The sequence below is a fragment of the Lactuca serriola genome, chromosome 9 (genome assembly GCF_051521515.1).
Source record: "Lactuca serriola cultivar US96UC23 chromosome 9, Lser_US96UC23_V15, whole genome shotgun sequence".
Taxonomy (NCBI): domain Eukaryota; kingdom Viridiplantae; phylum Streptophyta; class Magnoliopsida; order Asterales; family Asteraceae; genus Lactuca; species Lactuca serriola.
Genome location: NC_136416.1, coordinates 63,717,709 through 63,744,978, shown reverse-complemented (window position 1 = coordinate 63,744,978; position 27,270 = coordinate 63,717,709). Strand labels below are relative to the sequence as shown.

Here is a 27,270-nt window from a genome sequence, read left to right as displayed (position 1 = left end):
TTAATTTAAGATGTTCCGTACGTTTTTCTATTATAACTTGTATTAGGTAATACTCAAGATATATCATTCAAATTGTATCATTTTTATCTATATAAATTTATCCAATCTAACATATTTCAATTCTCAAAATTCGTTTCGTTTATATCATTATAAAGTGTGTTCTTTTATTTATACCGTTAAAAGTATGTTGTGCGTATTGCATATACTTTGTATAAATCAAAATATATCATTGAAATTGTTTCATTTTTATCTACATAATGATATAAATGTTTTGATCCGACGTGTAGCAGAGCTTATATAATTTCAGTCTAAAAACATTTTCTATATAGTTATAAGTTATAGGGTTTTTTTTATGCGTATTCTTTTTACCAGTACATAAATAATTTAAGTTGCATCGCACAGAGTGGTTGGACAAATACCAATACCCCCTCCCTCCAAGTTCAAATTTTCATTTGTTTCACTTCACCTCATGCTGTAAAAAATCAAACAAAAATTTTTGTTTCGCAAGTAAACACAATACGAAAACAAGTATTAAAAGATATTTTGGGAATATGCTGGCTCGAAACCATTATTCACAACGCCTGTATGTATATCATCATCATCATCATCATCATCATCATCTATTATATCAATTATCATATCCTTACTTGTCTACTATGTCCCTAAAAAGAAGCATGGAAGGAGGTGTTGTAGAATGACGGTTGTTACCCTCATCCTTTGAAATCTTTCCAGGTGAAAACGCAAGAGAAAGTGATAAAGAAGACGACATGTCATCATCCATATCATCATCGTCCTTTTTCGTCATTATATCTTCATTCAAATCCAAACCAAGCCCAACCCTATCCGTATCCGTATCCGGAGAAAATGCTGAATTAATATCTACAGGGAAGAAGAACCTTTCACCATTACTTGTCTTTTCAACCTCACTTTTTTGGTTACTGAAAATGTTTGCTGAATTAGAATTACTATTTTGCATCTCATATGTATCAGCAGCATCATCGCTCTTTTGTTTCTTGCTTGCGCTCCCCTCTTCTTCTGTCACGGTGATTCGAGTGGTTGCATCACGCCACGTGTTTGTTTGATTTTGATTGGTGGTGGTGGTGGTGATGTCATCATCATCTTCTGAGAGGTCGATAAACGCACGTTTTTTGGATTCGATTAGCTCCTGGGTTGGAACTTGTGGCAGAAATGATGATTGTATTTGTTCCACCTTTGGATTTCTAGTGTACTTGACTACTGGATGTTGACCATCATCAGTTTTATTTGACGACACTGACATGGATAGAGTTTCATTGATGTCGGGTTTGAAAGTGATAATCTCTGCTGGAACTACATTAACAGTGCTATCAATGGTCGCCTTTTCCTTTTCCTGTGAAGATGAAAAAGAGGTTGGCAGCTTTAAGTTGACCTTTGACTCCAAATCAACATGTTTATCCTGTAAGTGCAACCAAAAACAAGTCTCATTAATGACACACATGAATAATAATAATAATAATAAAAACACGCAGTGGCCAGTGACAACTTACTTCAAAACATTGCATACTCAAAAGGAATCAATGCAAAAATTCATATTAACATTCATTCTCAAACGAGAGGATAAAGCAGCTACCCATATGTAGTAGTAGTACTAACAGAGAATGAAATTGGGTTGGGTTTTCATGCTGTTTGGCCTAATTTCACACATCCCCACCCCGCTAATCAGGTATTAAATGGGGAGGATACAACACCATACCCGTCCCCACTCTTTTAGTGTTTCAACTCGACACATAACAAACGAGTTTAGGACTTCATACCTCAATGTTTACGCTAAACCAAAAATCATTGATAGGATGATATGAGCAGTCAACAACTCCTCCAAAATAAGATATAAGATAATAATATCCTAACCACTTGGAAGTTGGAAGTTGGAAGTTTTGAGACATTTTATCCAACGCCCACACTTAACTCATGTTGAAATGAAAGGGGGAATTCAAGTGATGGAGGACCAATTTTTTGATAATGGGAAACCATACTTGTCTAAATTATCATATAATTTCTTTTATCATAGTTTAGTTTCTTTCCCTATTTAGGAGATTTAAATCCCTTACGGATATCAAAACAAGCACAACTACACATAGACATCAACAAAAAAACAAAGACAACTACACATAGAGTCAAATATGTGCATGAGTGTTTGTGTCTAAAAACCTAACTAACATGAGGATGATCTATCAATGAATTTGATTTCTTGGCATCGCTCACAAATCACAATACTTGCTTGCCTAAAACATTGGCCCTACTAGGCAACTGAAGAGACAGTGATATCTATCAATTATCAAATCAAGACCTCATGTAACATCAAGTTTTATACTATACATGTTCAAGGGAAGATAAATACCTTGTCCATAGACCCAGGCAAAGGCAAAGGCACATCCTCTACCATTGAGATTTTATCAGCTGGGATAGAAGAAGCAACTTGAGGAATACCATTTTTTGCAGGATCAACAGGTTTCTTCTTCTTTCCTCTAAACACACCCCAAAGGAAGAATAACATATTCCAACCTGTAAATGGTTTATAAGAAATCCAAGTTATATCAAGGTACCAACATTATTAAAAATCTTGAAAGCCAAATCGAAGCTAGTCTTACGATGGCTTTTCTCTGGAAGCTGATTGGATGGGAATATCAGGAGCTCCACCCCATTGATACTTCCAATTAGAGCTAAATCACCCCTGATCATATCATCCAGCAAAACCTGGTAGCTCTTCTCATAGCTGTATCATAATAATAGTATACAGGAAGGTCATCACTCAACATTAAACAGAATAATGATGGAACAAATGGAGAATAAAATAAAAATTAAATGTTACCTCTCCACATCTTTAGCAAAGAAATAGAGTGCAATGTTGTCCTCCTTTACACCACTATTTTCAAATTGCTCTGGCCAAGCACTAATGCGAGACACTCCATTTAGATGAATTTTGTGGGGAAGGTTGTTCACAGCTTCAAACACTTTAGGCGATGCACAGGTTGACAAATGAGCTTGTAACCCATCCCAAAATTCAGCTGTTTTACCACTTCTATTAATCTCAAAACTACCCCTGCAAATTAACATTAACAATGTTTATCAACTAAAGACAAGATCATAGATGAAGAATAAAAAAAAAAAGCACTCCATATAAAAGAAACCATACTGCCAGATGTATTCGTGATCAGGAATAGCTGGAACTTTCAAAAGTGAAGAAGACATTGACACAGGATCATAGCTAGATAGCTCCATTGTTGAATGCTTTCCTTCAAAATGCTTTAAATTGTTACCGTTTGACTGTTTAGAATGGTCAACATTGGAACTTCGTGAAAGTTGACCTTGACAATCAGTCAACACCTCTGCAGATGATTCATCAGACTGATCAGAAACTCTATTCTTTCTAACTAATCCGGGCTTCTTAAGCAATGCTGCTTCAATTGCATCCTTTAACTTGTTATCTCTGTTTTTCACCTCTTTTGTATTCCTAACACCCGATGCATTAGAAACTTGTACTTTATCAGCTGTGTGAGTTTGTGCAGAATGACCCGTATGTTTATAACCAGATGTCCCAGGGGTCAAACCCGTACTATTACTACTTTCCTTCACACCATCAGCAAGATTTGTTGATTCCTTATTTACTACTTGTTTTGATGTATTTTCATCCTTCAAAACAACAGGCTTTGGTTCCATAGAATTGGTGATTCCATTCCCACTAGATGCAGTTCCAACCCCAGGGGAAGATACTTGTGATTTATCAACTTTTGGAGTTAAACCAGAAGAACTGGAAGTACTTAAATTACTCACGGATGGTAATTTAATTGAATTGCTCCTTTCAAAACTCCTTTCTTTTTTGTTTTTTAAACTCTTAAGATCTGGAACATGAGACGGATTTGGAGATAACATTTTAACTTTAGAACCACTCGTACCAAAACGCCCTGTGTTTGTAGATCTAAAAGATGTTGATTTTCCCATCTCTCTGGAATCATGAGAGTCACGTTCTTTGATAGATTTCTGCCTTTGAAGAACAATTTCATCCACAAGTCTTGTCTTGGATTTTGCATTGGAGAAATTGAATGAATTTGACTTGAAGAAAGCACCTGAAAGAAACTTATGGCATAAGACACAGACATTCAGTACCTTAGGGTTTTGGGTTTAGGGTTTAGTACATACCTTTTGAAGATTGTAACCGTGGACTATCAGTAACTGCATGTAGTCTACTGGGACTGGATGTTCTTGGTGAACCTGTGATCATTTCAAGAGCCTGTTTTTTAACAGATGTAAAAGACTCTGATTCTTCTAAACGCCTTTTTCCAGATACTTTGATTTGATCTTTACTAGCCCTAGATTCTTCGCCAGCTGGACGTTTTGATCCTGGTTTGATAAAAGTGGAAGCAGGTTCTGTATCTGTTTGACCAGAAGAGTTTGTGCGTTTATTTTCTTCACTCAATTTGCACTCTTCACATAACCAATCACCTTCGGGAACTTGATCTATCATTTTCTTCATGCAATAGCTGACATAACAAAAGAAATTAACAAATTTAACATCTTTAGTAACACAAAAAGATTCAGCAGGAGGTAATAATCTTACGTGTGTTCAGCACCATCAATGCATCTACAACATATAGCAAGTAAATCCTCTCGGCCTGCATCTCCACATATATCACACACTTTGACATCATGTTCCACAACATCTGATTCATCACTGTCATCTGCAGATGAATCCTTTACATTAACCGCAGCAGGGGCATTTTCGACCTTTTCTTCTTCAACCCCTTGTTCTTTTATAGGATCTTCAGGTAAATTACCATCATCATTGTTAGTTCCCACTTCTTTCTTTTGGGTTTGAGTCACTATATCCTTTTGATTGCCTACACTAACCTTAACATTCTCATGTTCATCAGAACTGTGTGAAGATTTTTCTACATCAACGGAAGTTGATGAAGAAGGCACTGTGTTCTGAATAACAGAGCCAGACAACGTGTTTGGTTCATCACGATGTTCTAAGCCATTAGGATAGTTGAACTTGTTTGTATCACTAATCTTCATATTAACTTTACTTTCAGCATTTTCAGTGCTATAACTTGAACTCACACTCTCTAAGTTGCTTGTTTCACTAGTTGTATGCTGTTTGTTCTCGGAAGTTCTATTCTTACCAGTTGTAACATCATTAATTGGTTCCCGATCATGTTTATCAGATATTTCATCAGCCTTTTCCATCAGATCTCACTTAACATGCAACACACTCCGCTTTCAAATTAAGCTTTTGATACAGAAATGCCTCCTAACTCCTTTATCAACTTGAAAAACACCTACACAGACATCAGGAACAACAACAAACAAGAATTAGTTATGCTGTTATCACAAAGAATTGCAATGAGAGAATCATTTCATGAAACAGCTAGCCAATGACATAAAATCAGTACTATCATATGCCAACACAATTCAAAGGCCTAGGATTGGTTCATTTCTTTATGATTTCAAAAGGTTTTCATTTCTCAGCCTACCACAACTAGTTTGGGATAAAGGTTTGATGGTCTTATGTCTATGGATTCAGACAAACACTTAAGACTCTTTAAGCAAACTAGTCAGAAACGTCCAGGATGATGGAAAATTCGAGCCACCAAAAGCAGCAGGAACCAATGAACATCATTATCAAATTAAAAGAATAAAACATCCCCATAGTTATATTACAATGACGAATTTTGAACCTAATAATAAAGAGAAAGGTTATATGAAGTAATTAACTAAAAATGGATCAATAATATAACCCTAGAAGCAAATGATAAATGCAACATGGATGAAATTAGGCAAAAGGCTTTAAGGAACATGCCTTGGGAATCAAATGATCTCAGTGGCATTATAAACCTCTTTAAAGAATCGTTCCTTCTTAGGTTTCACCATCAGCAAACGACCGATCAAACATAAACCCCTTCTAACATACAAGATTTCGATTCATCCGCACACAACAAATTAAGAACCCTAGGATGTATATTATTCCTTATCTATTCTCACACACAGACGCAGACCCTCTTTGGTATCTGGTGGGGAGGCGGAGGAGGGGAAGGAAATAAAAGATGAGAGGTTGTAAAGAGTCAAAAAAAGTGCACGAAATTGGTCAAGGTCCTGGATGGCTATGGAGATTTAGAAGAAACTATCAGGATTTACAGATTTACGAAGGAAGATAAGTCTAGGGCTAGGGCACCAAATCAGCAACTGAACATTAGAGTCTCCTTGCTTTCTAAACAATCGTTTCCCAATAGTACCGAATTAAATCAAGATGGGTATTCAATGAAATATTGAAATTGAAATCAAATAATAAGTTGTAATTAATGTCATGATGTTATGTGTTTTGTTGCTATGTTAAGTTTAGTAATCAATAAAAAAACTGATATGTAAAATGATAAAAATGATATTCTTGTATAAAAAAACCTCATGTAAAATTGTCTAGGCCTAGGCTAAAAATGAGGCCATTCATAATGTTATTCTTAAAGAGAGTTGCGCCCACGAAAAGCAATTTGGTTCATGACCGGGAACGAGTTAGGTTACGTCGTCTTAAGACTTTCGGTAAATATGTTTTGTTTTGTGTCAAAATGGTTAACGATTGAGGCAATCTACATACTCAGTGTAACGTCCCAAAAATACCAAATAAAAAATTCAATTTTAAATGAGTTAAAATCATTCATTTATTGTTCCTAAAGACAATCATAGTCGAATATTCACAAAACATCAGAGTAATTTGTAAACATTCAGTACGGAATAAATCTTTGGGGATTCAGTGCGATCAAGTCGGGCTCTTCCTTTTAAAACCATAAGTATATGAAACATTTTAAACATAAACCGTAAGCACGAAGTTTAGTGAGTTCCTCATACTATATCATATCATACTAATCAATGGGCCCAACCCTAGGGTATGTTTCAACCCAACATACATCCATGGGCCCAACCCCTAGGGTTTATTTCAACCCAGACATACAATGCCCAACCATGGGGTTTCTTTCAACCCAAACATGCAACTATGAGGCCAGCTCTAGGGCCTTAGCCTTGGGGTATATTTCAACCCAATCATACATGCAAGAGTCACAAAGACAACTAGCATCATACATAACATAATCTGGTGGGCCGACATTGGTGTCTTCGACCCATAAGTACAGTAAGAAGACTCACCTTAATCAATAGTCGGGTAAAACACACACTCGAGTTACTGCTATCAAAAGCTCATCACTCTAGACATAACCAAAACAACCCCGATTAACAGTTATGGAAATTTTCCAACTTAATGAGTCCAAAAATAACAGGGCTAACCCTTATTTGGGCAAAAGACCATTTTGCCCCTTCCAAGTCTTAAACCCCTCACAGTTAACCAAAAGTCAAATTGGTCAAAAAGTAAACTGTCAATCCTTTGTCGACCTACGCGCTATGTACTCTAGCTCTATGTTGGGCGTAGAGCTTCAATCCAGAAAAATGGGCCTCAATTAGGCTAGGCACATGGCGTATTGCCTCAAGTTCTAATACTCACATTAAGCACTTATTTCATTAAGACCTCTCACTCAAAGCTCTGATATGGTTCCTGATATCTCCATAATGGATAAACTTTCCAACTTTATCTATTAGGATGGTCCAAACAACCAAGATCTAGTTTTTGAGTCTCAAGGGACCAAAATGCATCTTTCTCATCTTAATCCATTAAGTCCAAGTCTCAAACCTTCATATCTGAATCATTATGATGTTTAGATGGATAAAGTTTTCAACTTTATCCATAACAAGGTCACAAACTTTCAAGATCTAAACTTTATGCACTAAAATGACCAAAAAGTAGCAAATATGACAAATGACTAGATTTATGAAACCAATGAACAAGTTAGAATCTTTTTACTCAAAATGGTACATGAATGATGTAATTTTGTTGGATATATACTTGAACTCTTCTTCCATATACTTTGCCACCACCTTGCTCTTCAAGATTCAACCTTCTAATGGATAATTAAGTTTATAAATGATGCCAAGGCTCAAAAACAAGTGAGAGGAGGCTTAATTAGGTTTTTCAAGGAATGGTCTTAGGTGATGAAAGCTGGTAATGAGAGGGTTTCCCATAAGTTAGAGCCCTTAAATAAGGCTCAAAACCGAAGATTTAGGTTTTTGTTCTGCCTAGATTATGCCTTGCGTAATCATAAATCACTCCTTGCGTAATTCATTAAAACTCGTTACACCCTGCGTAACCCAAAAATCCCCAATTCCCACTTCAACTTCAAACAACCATAACTTTTTTGTTTCAACTCTGTTCTCGGCGTTCTTTATATGCACGGAAAGTTATTGAAGAGCCCCACAATCCTATCTAATTACTTTTGACTTAAAACATATCGAACTAAAATCATTAATTCATGAAGGAAGTCTAAAACATTATTTTTCCCATTTTACCCTTTGACTCCAAAACACAAACCAAGGGATTAGATCACATAACCAATAGAATCAACATCCAATAGGGTCTAAATCATATTCCCTTGAAGCTCAAGGGCTTTAATTGATCCATTTTATTGCCTACAATCCTGAAATAAGAAACTTTTCGAAATAGGATGTTACAACTCTTCCCCACTTCAACTGGATTTCGTCCACGAAATCCCTATTGGTTAGGATCTCTGAAACAACACCAACATATTCCATAAGCTCCTTCTAACCATTTCTAAATCTAGGCATCTTATAAAGAAAACTCGAGAGACCACTCAAAAACCCACAACTGCCACCAAACAACCTAATAATTTCAAAATACTCAACCACAACAACTATCTTTCTCTCCCTAACTGTATGACCCAACTTCCAGAAAACCACTCAAACTGGGAGCTCTCATAACTATAACCACAAACCAAGTTCATCTCTATACTCCCCGAAACTGGGAACCTATCAATCTAAACTTCAAAAACCTTACCCTAAGACTGTCGATCATCCAATCGCCGAACCTACCCCTAGTACCCTGACCAGGAACACCACCAAAACATGCAGAAAGAATACTCAAACATCTTGATCGTGAATTTCACTCAATCCCAAATCCATAAATTATGCCCAAAAACCTTCAATATACTCTTGACTTCCTGACAAGTCATCACCAACCCACTACCCCCCCCCCCCAAGCACAAGGATGGTTAATCCAAGAATTCTCACATTGCGTCCAAATCCCTCGTCATCTCAGGTGTACATCCACTTGACGAAACACCCGAGATATTTACAACGAACTCCATGACTCGAGATTCAGAACCGATACCCGACATTGGTAACCAAGCTCCTAAAGCAAATGGGGTTCATAATGAAAACATTCAACAAGAGACTTCTGATGCACAACTAATACTACCAACAAACTTTTACTGTCCCCATGATCCAAAACAGTTGGTCACTGAGTCACCCGACTCCCAATCAATGCATTAACACTCGAACATGCCAATAAGACTAACAATCTGAGACCTAATAGTCTCAATCAAAACTGTTGAATCCTACCCATATGAATCATACAGCCGTTGGTTCACGATACATTGTGACACCTTGTAACCAATAAAATGATAGGCTCACGGTACTACGCCGATCTTGCCGTCATTCCATCACTAGCATACAGACTCACAACCAGCACCACAAGGACCTAAAGATACACAACCATCAACTAATACTACCAACAAACTTTTACTATCCCCATGATCCAAACCAGTTGGTCACTGAGTCACCTGACTCCCAATCAATGCACTAACACTCGAACATGCCAATAAGACTAACAATCTGAGACCTAATAGTCTCAATCAAAACTGTTGAATCCTACCCATATGAATCATACAGTCGTTGGTTCACGATACATTGTGACACCTTGTAACCAATAAAATGATAGGCTCACGGTACTACACCGATCTTGTCGTCATTCCATCACTAGCATACAAACTCACAACCAGCACCACAAGGACCTAAAGATACACAACCATCAACCCACCGACTTGCTAGAACCCAATCAACATCCCTCTCAATACTAAGCAGATACCACAAGAGTCATACTCTTTTATAACGCACAATTCATTTCACAAGACAGGCTGCTACCAATGCAAAATCAGACGAAAACATGATCACACACTACCACATAATGACATAGGTTAATGTACTCTTGTTCCTACTCAAATTCTATAACCCAAAAGAACTATGCCTATAATTCAAACCAAGTGCTCATTTTCTATCTTGTTCAATCCACATACATCCCTCCTGATAATATCTAATGAACTTACTACAATACACACCTCAAGATAACCCAAAACCAACCTTGGAGCTATTGCATTCCTTTTCCTCACGACAGTAACCAAGGGTGAAGTACAAGTAGATCTAACAAAATGACAAACCTCGGTCGTTAATATAAATTTCCTCATAAATGTATGAAACAAGGTCTTACCCCTTGACTGAAACTGAACATATTCCACCAACACATAACTAGCTTGATAAAACTTCCAAAGTTATCCAGAAATGCTGCTACAACCCTGACCGGGTCAATTCAAATACCAACCTTGTCGACACGACATGCCAAAATTGGATTATACGTTGATCCAAAGCCACACCTGAAAAAGTAAACAATACCGCTCCGACGTCCGAACTCCTAATAACCAAAGACAGCTGCCAAAACCGAGCCTACTATGAACAATACTTCCATAACTAACAATTGAGCGTACCCATACCCATGAACCAAAAGGTACAATGTACATATTTTTACGATAGGTTGACGCATCCCATGAACTTCCACTGATACAACTCAAAACTTTTGAAAAACCTCAGCCCTTAACGATGAACGGAATGGCCCACGATCGAGAATGGATTGACAACTAATCCACTGATCCAATACACTCCTAAACAAATCCCATGTGGAACTACACATACCAAACTCTGAAGTTGATTGACAACTCATCAACTGCTCATCCTAGAGTATAGATAACAATATATACAATGGTCTAACAAATCCCTCAATAATCGATACTCAACCTGAGCGACCCAAACGCCCCGTGACCTAAACATCGAAGATCCTGAAAGAAACCATTAGATACAAAGAGTTCCTTATCCAACAACTTCCTGTCGTGGAGACAACTCACATATTCCTAAGCACATACATTTGATGGGAACTTGCCCTGCACCCTTGCCTCGACCAAATCTTGAACCAAAGTCTCGCATACCCAAACCGCATATTCTTGTGACTTGTGATTCCAAAACCATAAACTCGAACAACTCAATGATCCTCCAAGCAGAATAACTAGTCCCCCCTACTTAGGGTTGAAACTACCACCAACTGGTGTTGTAAACAAACCATATATCAAACCGGCTCAACCAGGTACATCCATCCTTGACTCTTAGAATGTATAACACAATGCAAGATGATCTTACAGATAAAGACCAAGAAAACTCAAAGAGATTTCGAATCTCAGATGGAGACCTCGGAAACTTCCCATCATAACCGCCTCTAACATCAAGAATCCCATACAGATGCACAAGTAATAATTCAGATAGTCCATTCATAACACTGATTCTCTATCTAGAACAAATGGACTACCCTACACCTCATTACAAATCCCAAACATCAATTCATCGTGAGAATCATTCATAAATACAAGAGGCATCATTTTCTTAATCAGTGTACATTAGAGGCAAAAAAAGTTATTATTCCCAATTCACCTCCCTTGATCACAAGAAACAATTAACTAGCACATGAATTAACTAAGTTCAAAGAAAGAAAACCCTTGTTCCCATCTCAAGGTAATCATACCACAAGAATCCTCTTGTGCATTCCCACACTGACATACTTGGCGCGAAAAACTGCAACCATCTAGCCCCATGATGAGTCTACATCCCAACTCTAAAAATCACATGTCTGCCCTCTCTTTCCTCCGAACATGGAAAGATGGAAGAACATACCCCCCGTAGATGATGGCGACATCCCAATCCATCTACCAATCACTCATCCTCCGGCTACAATCCCCGTGTTGATCGTCATAATCGCTTCCTTCTTGAGTCTCACGACTCAACTGTCGCTACCTTGAGCAAGGACCTCGAGACCTCCAAAATCAACTAACTCACTTATGTCTACACCATTCAAACCTATACTGACATAGCCACTAAGGCCCAAACAATCACCAAACCATTCCTCGTAACGAAACCAAAACTGAAAGGTCGATTAAGATAAGAAGACACTGCAATGAATCATAGTTCCAAACCATACAATCTACCCTCCACCAGCTCCTTAGAATCCCTAAATCATCCTCGATTCGAGTACGAATCATGTGCTTTCAGTAGTACAGGCCCAATACTACCTTCCACACCTATCCGTACTTTTCCTTAAGAATTTCCAGGTCCTTTAAGTAACTACTCATGTCTACTACTGTCTAATCCAATCACATATACCCGCTCTAAACAAATACTCGACACTAAATAGCGCACCAATTCCTATAAGGCACTTGATAGGCTCTCTGAAAATCCTCACCCCACCCTGCCATCAGCTGCTAAAGAACCCTTACTAATATCAACTAACTACTTCATGAATACAATTACATGCAACAAAACTTAAATAATCTTTCGAATAAAATACCAAACCCTACAACGGTTAGACTCGAACGTGAGTTGCGCAATAGGGCCAAATCAATCATTTTAGAATTATTTAACACTTGTAGCATGTAACTTTTAGGGTATTGGTTCGGGTGGGCATTGTTGCATATCGCTTAGATCTTCCAAATGAGATCAGTCAGATTCATAGCACGTTCCATGTCTCTCAGTTGCGGAAGTGCTTAGTGCATGATTTCGCAGTGGTATTGTTGGAGGATATTCAGGTGGATGATCGTCTAAATTATATCGAGAGACCGATGACAATTCTTGAACGGAAGACAAAAACCTTGAGGAACAAGGTTGTTGAGTTAGTGAAAGTCCAGGGGCAGCATCACAAGGGTTCTGAATGGACTTGGGAGCCGGAGGATGAGATAATGGAGCACACCTGAAATTATTTGGAGCAGCGGACTTCGAGGACGAAGTCTGATTCAAGTGGGTATGTTTCCTTTTATCCCTTCGTAAATAAAACATCGCATTTTTGGTCCTTGTCGCTAGTACGCGGGGCGTAGCATAATGTACGCTTAGCGTACTAGCTAAAGTGTGATCGCGGGTTCGAGCCTCGTACATTGGGCATACAAGGGTTACGCAGGGCGTAAGTTGGCTATGGGCAAACCCTAATTTTTAGGGTTTGTGCCGTATTTATGCCTCATTAACTCACCTCATAGACATTTTAGACCAGCCTCCACCCTTTGAAAACCCTAATTCATCCATTTGCCTTGTATGGTGCCCTTGTGCTCTTGTTTTGATCATTTGAGGGTTTTGTGCATCTTGAAGTGGTATAAGAAGAAGAAGCTTGAAGACTCATTCTTTGGAGGGAAGCTTAGAGATCCAGCTTTAGCACCTTCATTTCGTGGATTTTAAGGTATAAAGTTCAAAGATTGTCATCTCATTCCACAGATCTATTTCCTTGGCTTGTTTTTTGCTTTTTGGTCCCTTTTTGGTTGGTTTGTGAGCTAAGGTCGTTTTTGGAGCTTATCCTTGTAGATCTAGGCATATTATGGGCTTCTTTTAGCATAAAGGTGCAAAATGTATGGTGGTTTTGGTCTCATGCATGTGTTAAGTCATTTATTAAGCTCTTTTGAGCTCTATAGCCTCATTAAGCCATGCATGCACATAAAGTTGGAAACTTTACGTGATAAACCACCTTAGGGAAGTCAGATCTAGGTTTTGGGCCGAAGTCTTAACCAAATAAATCAAAAGACAGTGAAGTACCAGACATTATGAATAAAACATGCAAGTGTCCAAATAATTAACTAAGTGCAATAATTAGGACGTAAAATGCAAAGAAATTACAGGAATGGACGTGCAAAATAGGTTCATAAAATTCACCTAACATAGACCTTTTGGATGAAAGGGGTCAATAATCGATCTACTAGATATAGACCTCTCGGAGGGAATCTAGCAATCATGAGCAGTTATGTTAGCATGCTAATTAGGTTTATATGTTAGTTGATATTCTATATGTGTCCATTTATGTTCTTATGTGAATTCTCAGATTGCATGTCGTTTGTATAGTATTTAAGTGTTGTGATTGCTCACTAAGTCGTAGGCTTACAAAATGCTACTTTATGTTTTAGTTGCAAGTCCTTCAGGTTCGAAGGGCAATGAGTCGGCTTGATTTGGTGGATATGGGCATTCTCAGGGGCGACACTTATCTATGTTATATTTTATGTTATGAATCTCAAAACTAAAACTCATTTTCCACATTTGCTGATGTTTCGTGATACATTGATTTGACATTTGACATGGTTTGAAACTATTATTTGGAAATGACATGTTTGATTTCAAAAAAAATTCTTAAGTGTATTTTTGGGATGTTACAAGATTGTAAAACCTAGTGAGTATACTCGAGGTCAATAGATCTCATCCAAAAGTCGAGGTTAATAACCCATAATATAATGTATCAACTCCAAAGAGTACAAAAAATCTGAGACTTTATATCCAAATTCAAAGGGTTTTATGGACCCATTATACCAATTGTATACTTCCAAAATTTATAGTAAAACTAAGCATTTGTAAGTAAGGATCAACAATATCAAATATCAATAAACATACAACTCAAAAAGGAATCATTTAAATAAACAAGCATGCTCTGCAAATGCTATTATTCTGCAATTTCATGTCAATCTTAATAGTCTATAGTTACAAAGTCTACACTTACAAATATCATACATACTTATAAAGCTAGCATTTTTTTCTTCAATCTCATGCATTTGAAACCCCCCTTTTTTAACTTCCTTTCACCGCATTCATTTGAAACTCCCATGACTTTTCAATTTGTTTACAATAATATTATAAACAAGTTAAATAATTTTCTATAAACAAGAAAGGGTGTTTTATTACAATGTATTCATCCCACATCGATGATGAGAGTAAACAAGAGAATGTTTCCTCTTCTATAAATAGGAAAGGTTGTGAAATATTTCAAAGGGACCAAACCATGAGAAATTCCTCATGCCTACCTTTGTAGGATTTTGAAGGTATTATTTGGTGAGATTGTTTATATTGGCAAGTGTCTAGTTAACTTTTAGAATTCCAAAAATGGTTTTGAACCGAATTTTTTCAGGTTTAAACCGTGTTTTAGTTAGAAATTTTTTTATGTAGTTAGGTATATTGAATTGAACCAGAGCTGGATCAATTTGGACCGATAAAGGAATCATTTTCCTTTCACAACAAACATTTGAAACTCCCATGATTTTTCAAATTATTTCTAATAATATTATAAATAAGTTACATAATTTTATATAAATATAAAAAAGCATCTACCTAAATCTAAAATTATAACTGTTTGAAAAATCACTTTGATTCAAAAGCACGAAATATATACAAACCGGGTTTCACTAGAAAAAAAAATATGTAGTTTGGTATATTTAGTTGAATCGGTCCGAGTTTGATCTATTTGGACCATAAAAGACGCATTTTCCTTTCACTACATACATTTGAAACTCCCATGATTTTTCAAATTGTTTCCAATGATATTATAAAAAAGTTACATAATGTTATATAAATATAAAAACATCTACCTAAACATAAAATTATAATTGTTTGAAAATTCGATTTGATCAAAAGCACGAAATATATACACATATTATATTTTATAAATGAATTCTTTTTATAATGAACTTTTGAATCTTGAAAATACATATAAACAAACTTTCTATATTAAGTACCTAACTGAATTCTTTGTCGAGATAGTCTTTATTGGCAACTGTCCATTTAAGTTTTAGAATCCCGAAATGGTTTTGAACAAAATTTATTTAGGTTCAAACAGAGTTTCAGTTGAAAAATCGTTATGCAATTTGGTATATTGAGTTGAATCAATATGAGTTTGATCAATTTGGACCGATAAAGGAAGCATTTTCCTTCCAGCACATACATTTGAAACTCCCGTGATTTTTCAAATTGTTTCTAATAATATTATAAATAAGTTACCTAAACATAAAATTATAATTGTTTGAAAAATAAATTTGATTCAAATACACAAAATATATACAAACTGGGTTTCAATAGAAAAAACGTTATTTAGTTTGGTATATTAAGCTGAATCAGTCCGAGTTTGATCATTTTGGACCGATAAATGAAGCATTTTTCTTTTACCACATACATTTGAAACTCCTATGATTATTCAAATTGTTTATAATAATATTATAATTTACATAATGTTATATAAATATAAAAAAATCTACTTAAACATAAAATTATAATTGTTTGAAAAATCACTTTGATTCAAAAGCACGAAATATATACTCGATTATATTTTATAAATGAATTCATTTTATAATGACATTTTGAATCATGAAAATACATATAAACAAACTTTCTATATTAAGTACCTAACTTAATTTATGATTTTAGGATTTAACAAAAAGTTATTCAATAAAAACTTTATTTTTTATAGCAACTTACGAGATAACTGAAAAATAAAACTATTGAACAATAAAATTTTTGGATAACATTTTGTTTTTATTATTTAATATTTTATTTAACAAAATGAAATTATTGGCAAATAAAGAAATGAGTTTAATTAAAATGTCTTCATCCCACATTGATCGTGAGAGTAAACAAGAAAATGTATTCTCCTCTATAAATCAGAAAGGTTGTGAAATATTTTAAAGGGACTAAGCCATGAGATTTTCCTTGCATCTAACTTTGTAGGACGTTGAGAGTATTCTTTGGTGAGATTGTCTTTGTCGACAAGTGACCAATTAAATTTTAGAATTTCGAAAATGATTTTGGACCGTATCTTTTAGATTTGGATCAAGTTTAATAAGGATCCGAGTGTCTTCTAACTGAGTTAGGCAAACTCGCTTCCATTGGAGGCCGAGTTTAAGTAACATGCCGAGTATTTGGTTGTGTTAACCAAATTTACAACCCTGTATGTAATACAATTAAAAGTTTTAACCTTATAAAAGACGTCACTATTATCATATGTTCTACATAATTATGATAATATTTATGATACAAAACATTTTTTTTTTACTATTTAAGATAAAAAGTTGTCTCTATTATCATATGTTGTACATAATGATAAAATTTAAGATAGATAAAAAGATGTCTCTATTATCGTATTTTCTACATAATGATAATATTTAATATAAACGTCTTAATTTAATATGAAATTATTATTTAATAGATAACAATAATGATTTATTTATTTTTAAAAATTATTTTTTTTTCTATTTTAATCATATAACTTTGTATATGCAAAACAACTTCAAGTTCCAACCTTATCTCTTATAATATAGTTCAACACAATAACAATACTAAAAATCATTTTTTATATTTTTATGAAATTATTATTTAATTGTTAATAACAATGATTTAGTTATTTTTAATATAATTTTTTTTTTATATCCCACACAACACGCTGACATTCGCCTAATATTTAATAATACAAGCGCACGAATAGTTAGCACAAAACATATCTACCTAAGTCTTACTCATATAATAAAATATGATATGATGGAACTATCGTATTAGTCCATACTCCATACATGCACCCACTTATGGGGCATATCTCAAACTTTTGGACCAACCCGCGGAAGGAATATCTCAAACTTATTATTAGGAATATATCTCAAGCTTACAGCTGGGAATATCTCAAATCAATTTAGTTCAAATAATTTCAGTTTATTTGCATCGTTTAATTATTACGTATTTACTATTTTTGTTTTTGAAAATTAAATTGTACCAAAAAGACAAAATAACTAGACCAAAAATGAGAAGTAACTACAATATCTCATCTTTATACCTTTATTGAGGCATACTAAATGTTTGATAACTGTAGTTGTCATGAATAAACGAGAAAAAAAAATAAACACATTAAGACACAATATTTAAGGTGATTCGATCAATATGACCTACATCCATACGGGATAATAAGGTATTCTTATTCACAAGCTCAAATGAACAATACAAATATAATCAAAACAAACTAAAGACCTCTAAAAAGACCACGTAAAAAACTATTATTAAATATTAGAGTAAATTACACGAATGGTCCCTATGGTTTAGGATAATTTACGTGTTTGGTCCCTAACTTATTTTTTTAACTCGGAAGGTCCTTACTATTTATGTTTGTTACGCGATTGGTCCCTGTCTTACCTAAAAAAAACTTATTTTGCCATTGATTTTTTAATTTATTTAAATTAACACACCCCCAACCCCACCCCCTCATCTTATCTTACCTACCCCACTATGTTTTCCTATTTAAATAATAGTACTTTTTGGTTAGACAGGGACCAAACGCGTAACAAAAACAAACAGTAGGGACCAAGCGTGTAACAAAAACAAACAGCAGGGACTTTCCGAGTTAAAAAAATAAGTTAGGGACCGAGCGCGCAAATTACTCCAAACCATAGGGACCATTCGTGTAATTTACTCTCTAAATCTTATCTAGCAGCTGCTATTTATAGACTGATGATCAGACATAAAACCGTGATGGGGTAGGCTCATCCATTCTAAGGCCCAAATGGATGTTAACCAATCACAAGACGTCACGCAACTGCTTCTAAAATCTCCAACCACGGGCAATGTGCATTGCCACCTTCCATGCACCATGGAGTGCATTCCCCAACACATTAAGAAAGTATCAACACATTCTCACATGGCAACACATTCTTCATCATGAGGAGCACATCCACCAAAGCTTCATTGTATCCTCAGTGTTGAGCACATCCTTACATGCAAGAGCATATTTGTCCATGCCTCCAACATATTTGGCTAAAGACCAACGCATTTAACAAAGCCTGGAGCACATTTGGCTTTTCTCTCATGTCGAAGCGCATTAGATGACTTGTTGGTTTGCATTTGGCATGTCAAGAGTGCATTTGCCAAATCCATAAGCTCCATTGTGTTTCCAAATGCTCCGATGTGTCTTTTGCGTCTTTGATATTGAAGTCGCATTTAACACTAGTTATTTGTGAAAGAAAAAAGTAGATAATTTGGCCAAAAATGACATTCTTGTTAAAATTTGAAGCATTGTGTGAAATATAAGTAAAAGGCGTTCGGAAAATAACTTCGATTTAGTGATGATAAATGCAACACAAACACTTAAACTCGTCCATACACATCAACATCCAACCACTCATTTATATTCCAACTATGAAGTCAATTGGCAAAAAGAATGAAGTAACTTGTTGACTGAGAATGAGTTTGAAGACATCATTCTCATACCCAAAAACAAAAACCGTTAGCAAACACCACCAGAATGAAACAACTAACACAATTCAATAACATTATAACCTAAGGTAAACAAACTCTCAAGTCATCCTCCATTAATCATGGTACAAAACTGATTGAGACTAAACCATAACAAATGTATCTATTGTTTTGTTTGTATATATTTCTTTTGAGGTTGGTGCAAAAACATAATAGATGACAATCGTGTTATAAACTACAACACATTTAATGCACGTTTTTTTTTCAGTTTACAAATTCAATCAATCGATCGGGTGTTTCTCAGCTTGACGCGATGTGTAATGTGCAGACAGCAAAAGCAGAGACAAGAAAGCACTTGCCACAAAAATTGCATCAAACCATCGATGGTAGAAATCAAACTGAATGTCTCCACCCAATACATCTGTAATGATTACTCTGTCAAAAAAAAATTCATTTCATTATCAATAACAAATGGGTTGACATTACCAAATGTATTTTGAATTTTGATACCTGTATTCATTTGCTAGGCTTTTTCTAATCAGAAGAATAGAAGATACAAAATACATCCCCATGATTTCCGATAGAAAAAGCACAACATTGCTTGAAGATCCACTACCAACTCGAGAAACTGCAAAGAAGAACTGCATATACAATAAAAAAAAACAGCACCTTATCAAACAATTTCAAGGCTAATTTCGGAATAAAATGGCAAAAGTGAGGAACTAGGGTTACCTTCATTAGATTATTCAAGAATCCACGAACAGATATCACAACCAGCATTCCAATGAACAAGAGGGATATATACTGTTTTGTACAAGACATGTTAGATTTAAAGAATCATGACACGAATAAAATATTTGTTTTAGTAATTAATTTATAATAAGAACCTGTGACAACAATGCTGCATCAATGCCTATGTCGAAAAACTGCAAGGATATGCTGATTGTCCTAGTCACAGGATCAACTGATCCAGCCTTTGAAATAGAAGAGAATCTTATTAGAATACCAAAACAGAAAATGTAATACAAATTACAAAGTCTTTATTAAAAGAAGTAATAGGATAAAGACATGCACCTCCTTGAATACAACACTTTGCAAAGACTGCAAAAGACAATTCGAACAATCAGATGACACACATAAACTTTATACAAATTAAACTATGTGCATATATGCACCATGTCCTTAGAGTTCATGTATTGATAACCTTTATCATTTTATACACACAGTATACTGAGCATGCGTAGCCAAGTAGGTTTTGCAAATGACCCTTCCATGTGCGAGAATATGCAGCAGCTTCCTAATAGTGTTGCCAAATAAGATTTAAGATATAAACTCAAGTACCCAAAAAGTGAAACAACAAAAAAGAGAAAAAATGATAATTGCAAGGTACAAATATAAGTAATTAGAAAAGGAAATTATAACAATTTAAAAAAATACCTTAGCTTGGCGTAGCTCATAGATTTCCAAGAAAAGCTGTTTTGAGAGCTCTTCTAAGGCTTGTACCTCTGATTCCATGCCCCTAATATCTTCAACAACAACAAAAAAAATGCCATTCACCTTAATGTTAATTTTTTTCAAGAGAGGCTATATCATTGCTGATGGAAATTGGGATTCATTCTAACCTTGTTCCTTTTGGTCATCTTGCACAGAACGCACAACTGTTCCAACAATCCGCTTGAAAAAGGACCCCGCCTTATAACTCTGCAACAAATATTTTAGTACAACAGGTTATCATTAAGAAATGACATTTCATCTAAAGAGGGATGTATTTCATATAGCCAAAGTTTGAACACAACAAATAATAGCTTTGAATGATTGATAATGCAAAGTAATCAAACCTCTTCTTGTCCTTGAACTCGCTCCATTTCCATTTGGCTAAGAATGATTTTCTTTTTCTTTCCAATACTTGTCTCAATTGACTGCATCAATTGTCTTTCCAAAGCCTTGATTTCTATTTCTTCAATTTCTCTTCCACAATGAAGGAATAAATAATAATATCAGAAAGTAGGTTCACACTTCACAGTCAAAGAATATAGATACTCATTTCAGTTTTACACAGAAGCAAAACCTCTCACTTGACGGGTTTTTAAAGAATTTTGTCTTTGTACATTGATTGAAATCTTATAATTTCATTCTCATCTTACCTAATGAAGAGAGATAAATAACTGTATGGCAAATTCACAGCTCCAAAACCAGATAAGACAGCCATGACAGTCACACCGATTACTCCAATTCTACTAACAAGCTGTGGAATGGTGAAAAATCCTGAGTAGATGCATTACAATTACAACATCAACATGTCAATAGGTATTCTCCTAAATTGAAATGTTGTGAAGGGAAATATCAATGCAAGCAACATAGATTTAAACCTTTATCAGGTGAAGGCATGGGAAAATGGATTCCCAATCGCCAAAAAGCATACAGAAATGCAAACAAGAATAAAACAGCTCCAGTTGCAGCTCGCCTCTTCCTCACGCCTGTCACACATAATTAAGATTTAGTGAATAACACTCTTGGACCTGATATCAACACAGAGTTGCAGTTGCTTAAGAATATTGGGCATATAAGTGTGTTCTTAAGTATACATACCACTTTTGCAAAGCATCAAGTAACAGTGATAATAAGGCAACATGAAAACCAGTAATGTAATCAAGCAAAATAAATCCACCTTCCAGTTTATCCATCTTGCCCTACAAGGAATAGAAAAATATCAGATTTTCTATAGATGTGGTCTTACCTGCAGCACCATTATAGTCATAATCAAGAATGTAAATGTTGCCAGTTATGTAAGTACTGGAATATCATTGAATGAACATCAAAGATGAAACTAGGAAGTAACCCTAAACAAAGGAATTAACTTCCTCAAGATCAAGTGAAATAACATTCTGTAAGGACATTTTCTTGTTGAATAATTTTAGAACTATTGCAGTTATGAACTGACACTACTCATCATCAAATGAAACACATAAATGGAACTTCCAATTTCAAGCTGTTCCTATCGTCTATCCACCACACATTTTAACATTTTGGGGATTCGTCCTCGGGAAGTTTTTTTCTTCATTGTGTGGACAAATAAGAAAATGCATCAACAAAAGCAGCATATAAAATAGCAGACTGTATAAAGTGGAGATGAAAAGCAACTAGAAAAAGTGGTCGAAAGATGAACATACTCTTTGGAGAGGATAGGGATGATCTCAAAAAGGACAAGCTCGAAGAGGTTGCAGGAGAAGGCGAAAACAACACTGAAGATGATCTGAACCAGCGCCCGTTTTTCTTCGTACTCTTTGTATAGTCTCCGGTTCAAAAACCAGAGACCCGCCCAGGCAAGCAGCGAAAGAGAACCAACCACCACGACTCCTTCGTAAATCGCCCTTCCCCAACCCATCCAGATCTAATTTCTTATAATACTAAATTATCGGAGTCGAAATCGGAATCTTCACCGTCGATCGATCATGCCGGTGCCTGCTCCCTGTGTCAGTGTGCTGTGTACCGCCTCTGGCCTTTGCTCAAGTGGTTTTACGCTTCCATTGCAACTTCCATTTACTTTCCCGGCCGATGCAACTCATGGCTGATGTGGCGCTCTATGATTGGCCGCAAGAAAAAGGTAGAAGTATTTTTGAAGGTTGAACAGTATTAATTTGGAAGAATTTAGTATATAAGTAAGATTATTTTATTATTATTAGCTATTAGCTATTATAAAATCATTTTACTTTAGGTCTAAAATAATACAAAAAGCTTAGGCATAATCCTTCAAAAGCTCAAGCCTCCTCCGACTTGATCTACCTTGTCCTGATTAGTGATTAGTATCCAATATATGGTTAAATTATTTATTGTAATGTACAAACATATTGCCATGTAACTCATCTCCCCATGGCATTCATTCACATTGTTCGGGATTAATTAGCATTGAGGTTAGTTTGTATTATTTATAACCTATAATTTATTTCTATAATCAATGAAAAATTTACTAATTGTCATTTGTCAAGAGAAAAATGTAGGGCATAAAGGAAGATAATTATTTCATTATACAACATCAGAACATAAAATGGTTTTATTATACAAAATCAGAAAATATAATGGTTTTGATGTACAAAATAATAACATAATGATTTTTTTTCGCATATCAGAGGATAATAAATTGAGTTTTTCTAAAGCTACAAATCTAACCAATTTTCAATGGTTTTCCGGTTACGAAACATTATTTTAAGTATGACCAGAAAATAAAATGGTTTTATTGAACAAAACAATAATATAATATTTTTTTTTCAAACATTGGAGAATAATAGATAGAGTTTTCCTAGGGGTTTCTCATCATAATATTTTATTTGTTGAGTTTAGTTTTTAAATATCACATTTATTTTCAATAAGTTTTCAAAATATTAGATTTGCTCTAATCTTTTTTTAAACATTTAACAATCATTTTAAGTACTTATTTTTATCAAGCGATCATACTCTTCTTATAGATTAAAGTTTAAAATATCATCTATATACCCTTCATAAACTTTCAACATGTCATTTTACAGTCCATTCTGGTTTAGGTTTAAAATATTATAAATTATATATACTGATCTATGTCAAAATATTTGGTCCTAATGTGATAAATTATATTTCAATTTTGGTCAAAATATCATACTTAAAATGTAGCACCTTTGGTCAAAATTTCAACCGTTGCCAATTAGAAAGCAATGCAACAATCAACATCAACAATGTTCCAATGGTACCTCTATAAAGCAATGCAACATTGCAACTGTTGCCAATTAGAATAAATTCAGATGTATATCATATCAGTTAGGCTTATTGACTACACCTCACAAAAGCAGAAAGAGTCTATCAATGGAACACTAACATGGTCAATGAAGTGTATTAACATCACAGAAGAAGAGGGTATTAACATCACACCCTATGTTTAAGTTCAAGTGTCTTTCCAATTCCCTTTTCAGGTAAATTTCAATATAAACACAAAGTAAACAAACAGAACACACTGGTATCCAAAACTTGACATTGATCATAGTAAGAGTTAAAGTTACATGTGGAATAACAACCCTATAAACTTTACACATTGTATTAACGCTAAAACTATCTACACTATGCTTCCTCCTTGAGGATCAGTAATCAGTATGCCAGGTCTGAGTTCACTAATTGACTCAGAAGTCAGACCAGTGGCCATCTTATGAGCCGGAGAAGAGACATTTGCATGTTATGCCTTTTGATGCCATGGCAAATTGGCAATACATCATCCACTTTTCCAAGAATCTCCACACAAGATTTGAAGCATGTGCACATTATTCACTTGGGTGTGAATGTTTTATCATCTATGATCCCAAAAATAGCACCTTTATAGATGTCACTGGGGAACTGAATCCATACGCCTTGCTGTCACTCCATAGTGCAAAACCTGACATGAAAAAGGAAAGGTTTTCCATGTGCTTAAAAAATTCTGGTTTTGAGGAGTTGCTGCAAAGAAACTGATTACTGAAGATAAATGTAGTGCAAATTGCAAAGAATAGCAACATACTTTAATCTTTTTACCAATAAAGGCAATGTACTTTATTAACAGCCATAATAGCAATGTACTAATATCTTTTTACAAACAATAGCAACGTTTTTACATTTCTTTACACATTAATAACACACTTGCAATTCGTTATCCATAATAGCAATATTGCTATATTTCTTTACAGATAATAGCAATATGTAATAAGTAAAGTACATTACATTGATATTAGTAAAAAATAAAATATACTGCTATTATCGGTAAAAAAATGTAGGTAAGATACTATCATGGGCAAAAAAAAAATATAACTATCTTATTATAGTGAAAAAATAAACTACATTACCAATAGTGGTAGCAAGAGTGAGGTACGTTGCTATTTATTGCAGTTTGCTAATAAATGTAAAATTAACCAACTATACCTAACTTTAATCAAAAGATTATATCATTATCTTATATCTAATTCTGATTCTTGAAGTCACAATAATGATTTTAAGAATACCCACTTAATAAGACTAACATGTAACAAAAAGATTTGAAAGGCAAACCTATCCAAAGAAACAAGCCAACCGTTGCAGCCAAGAAGAACTCCTTGCTGATACTTGCACACCTAAATCCATAACCACAGTTAAATTATCACAAAACTAGCTGAAAATGGTTAAATATTATGTATTTTACAGATAAGCATCAACAAGAAAAAGCCTTACAAGTACATGCATATAAGGTTTCCCCATCCATAGAAGAAAGATGCCCAGCATGACCCTGTGAACCTGCATACATTCATTAAATAAATATGCTAACTTTAATCAAATGATTATCTCACAATAATTAGTATGATTTACAGGTTAGATTAGCCTATTCAATGATGATGATGATGATGATGCAAAAGTAAGTATACCACATGAGATCCTTGACAAAAAGTGCACGAGGGATCAAAAGTCCATTTCCTGTCATGGCAAGCAGCATAGAGAAAGATGACAAACCTCTGATGTTATCAGGATTCAAGAAGTTTGTCCACTGTAAGTCAGAAAACTCATGTCAAATAACCAACCAATTTGCAATCTTATATATACACAAGTGTATTAAATTCACAAGCATGATATGTAGTACCATTTGTGCAACAGGCATCCACATGAAAAGGAGTGTAGCAGTCCATCCAGATACTGATCCAACAAATTTGGTTGCTTTTTCTGGAAGTTTACCAATCCGAGCCTGCAAATATATGGTATGAAACTTTGAAGAACTATCTTAAAATCCTCAAAAACTGAAGTAACAGTAAGTCATAGCTAAAGCTCACCATGATGACAGCAACCACAGAGATCATAAAAGATATGATTCCTGGCAAGATACTGTTTGGAACATAGGGTACAAAAGTTGACCACATAACCTGCATAAATTGGGAAATTCATATCACAGTTGTTTTCCACTAGGAGAGAGAAGAAAACTACAGATGTATTATTACTTGTGGAAGTGCAGAGAGGCCAGCAACAGTAATGAAGTCCTCCCATAAGTTCCAGATCCTGTGGTTGAGCAACTTAAAGTAATACAAGAAATTGATGAGGAGACCACAAGCGACTACACCAGAAGTAGCAGCGAACTGTGGTAGAGGCATGGATCCAGCCATGGCGAGTTGAGTGATGACTGCATATGTTGATACAACTCCCAAAGTCTGAACCACCACCACCTCCGTTTCCCTTTTCTTTGCAAAGTAAGATAGCAGCGAAAGGTTTCCAAGAAGTCCAGTAAACATTCCCTGCCACCATTTGAAATTCACCGGTGAAGAAAAGGGAATGATAGTAAATGGAAAGATGAGGAAATTACAGGAATAGATACCAGCCATGGAACTGCGAAAAGGGCAGAATTGTTTCCAGCAAGAAGATTACGAGCATTGAGTACAATTTGAGGCAATTGGAGCAACAAAAAAGGGACATTTGCAGCTCCGGCGAACTTTGCTGTCAGGGAATCCCATTGCTGTAACTGCTTCTTGCTTGCCTTTGAACACCATTGAAACAAAGTTACAAACAAGTTTGAATTACTCAAAGAAACAGAGAGAAATGACGACAAATTGATCAAAAGCAGAAATCATTTGTTCATACCTCCTCTTGCTCATTGTCTTCTTGGTCAACAGGATTAGGGATGTCGGAATCTAGAGCGGGGTTGGGTCTGATTATTCGTCTTTTCACTTGAAACGAGGGATTGATTGAAGAAGAAGAAGTGGCACCCAGTTTCAGAGTGCAAAAAGGTGATCTTTTTAAGGGAGGAAAGGTAAGACGAAGAAAAGCCCCGCCATTATTACAGGAATACCTGGTCGGAGTTGACGGTGGAAGGGGTGGAGCACCACCCAGAGCCGCTACACAACCCACCGTCATTGTTAACAGGTTGGCAAATGGCAAAGTGAGGGTGTGTGGAGAGAGAAAGATAGTCGATCTGTGCGATAGACGATGATGGGTTGGGAGGGAATTGGAATTGGTCCCAGTTTACATATGGCTGTGCATCATAAAATCGCACCCATTTCG

General features: G+C 35.3%; 3 protein-coding genes across 4 annotated transcripts; all 3 read right to left on the bottom strand.

The window, feature by feature from the left end:
• Positions 1-514: 514 nt before the first annotated feature.
• Positions 515-6,271, bottom strand: LOC145072213 (protein PARALOG OF AIPP2-like). Its single transcript, XM_079018598.1, has 8 exons — positions 5,837-6,271; positions 4,595-5,315; positions 4,177-4,517; positions 3,173-4,103; positions 2,849-3,079; positions 2,628-2,752; positions 2,378-2,541; positions 515-1,435 (listed from the first exon to the last, which is right to left on the bottom strand). Exons 2-8 carry the CDS (start codon positions 5,221-5,223, stop codon positions 644-646), a joined length of 3,213 nt encoding a protein of 1,070 aa, XP_078874724.1. The 5' UTR covers positions 5,224-5,315; positions 5,837-6,271; the 3' UTR covers positions 515-643.
• A 13,042-nt stretch (positions 6,272-19,313) lies between these two features.
• On the bottom strand, positions 19,314-22,840 carry LOC145074497 (GPCR-type G protein 1). Of its 2 annotated transcripts, XM_079020862.1 has the most exons (13): positions 22,434-22,834; positions 21,853-21,953; positions 21,633-21,740; positions 21,408-21,528; positions 21,102-21,231; positions 20,886-20,964; positions 20,701-20,789; positions 20,468-20,560; positions 20,338-20,364; positions 20,151-20,237; positions 19,996-20,067; positions 19,774-19,904; positions 19,314-19,698 (listed from the first exon to the last, which is right to left on the bottom strand). In XM_079020862.1, the coding sequence occupies exons 1-13, from the start codon at positions 22,646-22,648 to the stop codon at positions 19,545-19,547; spliced, it is 1,407 nt and encodes a 468-aa protein (XP_078876988.1). In that variant the 5' UTR covers positions 22,649-22,834; the 3' UTR covers positions 19,314-19,544. The 2 variants fall into 2 exon arrangements, with proteins under 2 accessions (XP_078876988.1, XP_078876989.1); XM_079020863.1 differs by lacking the exon at positions 19,314-19,698 and having other exon boundaries at positions 19,779-19,891; positions 22,434-22,840.
• A 1,405-nt stretch (positions 22,841-24,245) lies between these two features.
• On the bottom strand, positions 24,246-27,270 carry LOC145073799 (maltose excess protein 1-like, chloroplastic). The gene is made up of 9 exons (XM_079020296.1): positions 26,851-27,270; positions 26,588-26,746; positions 26,217-26,507; positions 26,052-26,141; positions 25,865-25,966; positions 25,653-25,771; positions 25,462-25,524; positions 25,303-25,364; positions 24,246-24,658 (listed from the first exon to the last, which is right to left on the bottom strand). Exons 1-9 carry the CDS (start codon positions 27,121-27,123, stop codon positions 24,576-24,578), a joined length of 1,242 nt encoding a protein of 413 aa, XP_078876422.1. The 5' UTR covers positions 27,124-27,270; the 3' UTR covers positions 24,246-24,575.

Bases quoted from the DNA above. Each gene is read 5' to 3' on its own strand.
- LOC145074497 (XM_079020862.1), bottom strand. From the start codon at position 22,648: ATGGGTTGGGGAAGGGCGATTTACGAAGGAGTCGTGGTGGTTGGTTCT. The intron at 20,965-21,101 runs GTTTGATTACTT...TATTTGTTGCAG, and splicing joins GAGTTCAAGGACAAGAAGAG to AGTTATAAGGCGGGGTCCTT. The intron at 20,561-20,700 runs GTATTTTTTTAA...CAACACTATTAG, and splicing joins ATGAGCTACGCCAAGCTAAG to GAAGCTGCTGCATATTCTCG.
- LOC145073799 (XM_079020296.1), bottom strand. From the start codon at position 27,123: ATGACGGTGGGTTGTGTAGCGGCTCTGGGTGGTGCTCCACCCCTTCCA. The intron at 25,967-26,051 runs GTGAGCTTTAGC...ATATATTTGCAG, and splicing joins CTGTGGTTGCTGTCATCATG to GCTCGGATTGGTAAACTTCC. The intron at 24,659-25,302 runs GTTTGCCTTTCA...TTTTCATGTCAG, and splicing joins TGGCTTGTTTCTTTGGATAG to GTTTTGCACTATGGAGTGAC.
- LOC145072213 (XM_079018598.1), bottom strand. From the start codon at position 5,223: ATGGAAAAGGCTGATGAAATATCTGATAAACATGATCGGGAACCAATT. The intron at 3,080-3,172 runs GTATGGTTTCTT...GTTAATTTGCAG, and splicing joins GATCACGAATACATCTGGCA to GGGTAGTTTTGAGATTAATA. The intron at 2,542-2,627 runs GTAAGACTAGCT...AACCATTTACAG, and splicing joins GCTTCCAGAGAAAAGCCATC to GTTGGAATATGTTATTCTTC.